The 3,125-nt window shown below is 32.8% G+C and overlaps 1 protein-coding gene across 1 annotated transcript; it reads right to left on the bottom strand.

Annotated features, from left to right (window-relative positions):
- Positions 1 to 700: 700 nt before the first annotated feature.
- On the bottom strand, positions 701 to 2,028 carry LOC149245999 (F-box/LRR-repeat protein 25-like). The gene is made up of 3 exons (XM_089439452.1): positions 1,697 to 2,028; positions 1,278 to 1,584; positions 701 to 1,048 (listed from the first exon to the last, which is right to left on the bottom strand). Exons 1-3 carry the CDS (start codon positions 2,026 to 2,028, stop codon positions 701 to 703), a joined length of 987 nt encoding a protein of 328 aa, XP_089295578.1.
- Positions 2,029 to 3,125: the final 1,097 nt, after the last annotated feature.

A 3,125-nucleotide genomic window follows, 5' to 3' on the forward strand; every position in this document is an offset into this window, starting at 1 on the left:
GTTTGCTGGTTTTCACCTTACGGGGTTTCCAGGGTAAATTGATGTTCAAATGGTGTGATTGCCTTTTGTGTCCATTTGATAATGATGAGTCCTTGATGTTGATGGTTCTTTATTTGATGTGACAACCATAATGTCCTATTACATGATTATTTAATATGGTTAAGGATATCAAGAAATGGATGCAGTGATTCATGAGATAGTTTATGTCATTACACTACCACAGTGGGGTTAAAGGTTATGCGATGGTTATGCAACTTACTGTCTTGATGGAAATTTACTTGATGTACTAATGAATATTATATCTAATGGTAATGATGATTTGTGGAGTTGTGAATTGGTTATTTACTTGTGGTAATTTGTAAAAAAAATTCTAACTCCCTACTTTTACATGTGAGGTTACCTGGGTATGTGACACCAACCTCTTCCATATAAATGATATATGGAAAAATTAGATAAATGATATAAACGGAAGAAACTAGCTGAAGGGCACGTATCCATACTGTTAAATTTGTAATCGTATTGAACATGATAAAAAATTAACTTAATGTTGCACCTGGTTTTTACGGTCACTGTAAAGGATCAAAATAACAGCTTAATGATCATAAGAAAGATTTCAAAAGTATCAGAGATGCTAATTCATTCTATTTGGAAGATGTTTTCAGCACGCTGTACCATCATCATCATCTGAATAAGTTGTATCTTATTCATCATCATCTGAAGTAGAAGTTGTAGCTTCTTCATCTGAAGAACTCCTCTCCTCATAAAGTGAAGAAGCCAGGCATGTCTTGCACATATCCCATCCATTCGCTGTTATATGTAAAGTAGCTTGTCCAGAAGATCTGTTCAAACGGAAAATCTGCTCTAGAAAGCTCTGCTGATGGACATATCCAGAGCATGTTGGTAGAGTAACCGTCATTGTCTGCAGAGAAGGAGCATTTCCTCGTCCAACCCTGAAACCCTTATACGCGCATTCTTGAGGTTTGTCATTAGCGGAAGGGTCAAGCTTCGTGTTGCAGGATTTGCTCCCTGTATTCCATGAAAAAATTGCCTACAAATCTCATCCATATAAAAACCAAGATGTTCGAAACGTTTAACTTAAAAGAAAAAAACCAGGGATTTACTAACCTCAAAAGAATCGCTTTCTAAGGAGAGTTCTTCAAGATTGGAAAAACGGCTAAGTACTGCGAGAGAAGGTACGTGAGTACTCAACCCACGAAGGGTAATTTTTCGTGGGTAATTTTTTTCACAGAGCTCTTGTTAGAAAGACCTTCAAGTACATGAAGCTCTGTTGTGGAAAAATGCAGTTTTGGGCAAGAATTTAGCTCCAATTTCAACCTTGAGGGACAGTTATCAATTGTCACAATCCGCAACTTTGGACAATTCACTGTCAGTGTCAATGACTTTTCATGGCGATTTCCCGAAAAATTAAAATACTTGAGAGACGGAGCAGAAATTTTCAAATTATTCAGGGTCATAGAACACGATAGAACCCTCAATTTTTCAAGAAGAGGGCATTTTGTTGCAAGCTGCTCAAGCATATCATCAATAATATGGACATCAGTTAGAAAACAGGTTCTAAGGTATCTGAAACCAGAAAAGTATGAAGGTAATTTAAATTCAAAACGCGTGAGGTCCAAAAAAGTGAGGCAGTCGCAGGAAAACAGAGAAGTTGGAATGTGCAAAGAAATTGGAAGACTCAGTAATTTGCTGCACTCCCTTTACAGATGCAGCCAAAACCGATTTGCGTATTAAATGGTCATTCGGTGACCAGTTTCCGTATCTCCAATACCAATGGCTTATTGAAATTTCCAAACTTTCAAGATCTCCGCGATGAAAATGCATGATGTTATCAGTTACTTTTTCAGTGGCGTCGGCATTCAAAAACTTGAGATGGGGTAACAAAGTCCAGACTGATCGCCATCTGCGTGAAAGAATTGAGCATCGTACTGCATCTCTTAAAGGAAGTTTCGAGAGAATATGAGAGCAGAGTAGAGAATCATGCAATGCACTCAGTCTGTCCCCTGCCATGATCTCTCGGTGTCACTATTCTTTCTGCCAAATGAGAAAAAAAGGAACAAAAGTTTCAGAGAGATAAGAAAAACCTCGGATCGAGGTCAGAGTTTAGGGTTACAGATCATCCTTTACCCGACACCCTCAGCTTCGTTACCCTGCTCATATAGGAGTGCTCTAATTATATACGAAATTTCTAGCCTTCTGGTTGAAAAAATAAAATTATCCTATTAGGATTTTATTTTTATTTTTAAAATTACGGTAGGTTTAGTATTTTTTTAACTCTACACATAAAGTTGCGTGTATTTATCCCTTTGGATTCACCAAAGGAAGAGATTAATTTTTTTTTCATTCTAAAAAAAATTGTATCTTAATAAATTTGATTTTTTTATCGGTAGATATGGAATTAAGGTGAATTTAGATTAGTTTAATTATTAATTATTAATTTTATGTTTTTTTTTTAATTTTATTTTTATGCAATTTGACTAAACCAAAATGTTTTATTGATAATTATAACCTAGTTAATATGTTTACCAAGATATTACAACATCTCTATCATATTGGATTGGAGAGCCATTCTCCCCGTAATAATTGAAATGTTTAATTCATTTTCACACTTCAAGAGATTTGATCCCTTTAGAAACTTGTGAGATCCAGAATTAAGATTAATATAGAGTGTTTTAATTATTAATTATAATTATTAATGTTTTTATTTTATTTTATATTTATTTCCATTTTTATATAATTTAACATATTCAAAATGCTTTGTTTATAATTATAATTATAATTTATTTTATTTTTATGTAATTTAATCAAATAAAAAATGTTTAATAGAACATTTAATTTTGAATTTAAATTTTAATGGATATTAATTTTTTTATAATTTTGTAAAAATATAATTATATAAATTATTTTAAAGTTAATCAAAATTATTGTCAAAATTTCCAAACACAAAAATAAAATTCACTTCAACATAGTTTCAATGGGATTAGAGCCAAATTTGACTCAAAAATTTCAAAGTGATATGAATGTGTTTATATACTAGCATAGATCCATCTTAACTCCAGATCTACCAAGTTTCAAGGGATCAAATATCTTTTACTCTAATATAAGTT

This window comes from Pinus tabuliformis, chromosome 7 (assembly GCF_031772625.1).
Source record: "Pinus tabuliformis cultivar Carrire ecotype Pingquan chromosome 7, CPIR1, whole genome shotgun sequence".
NCBI lineage: Eukaryota > Viridiplantae > Streptophyta > Pinopsida > Pinales > Pinaceae > Pinus > Pinus tabuliformis.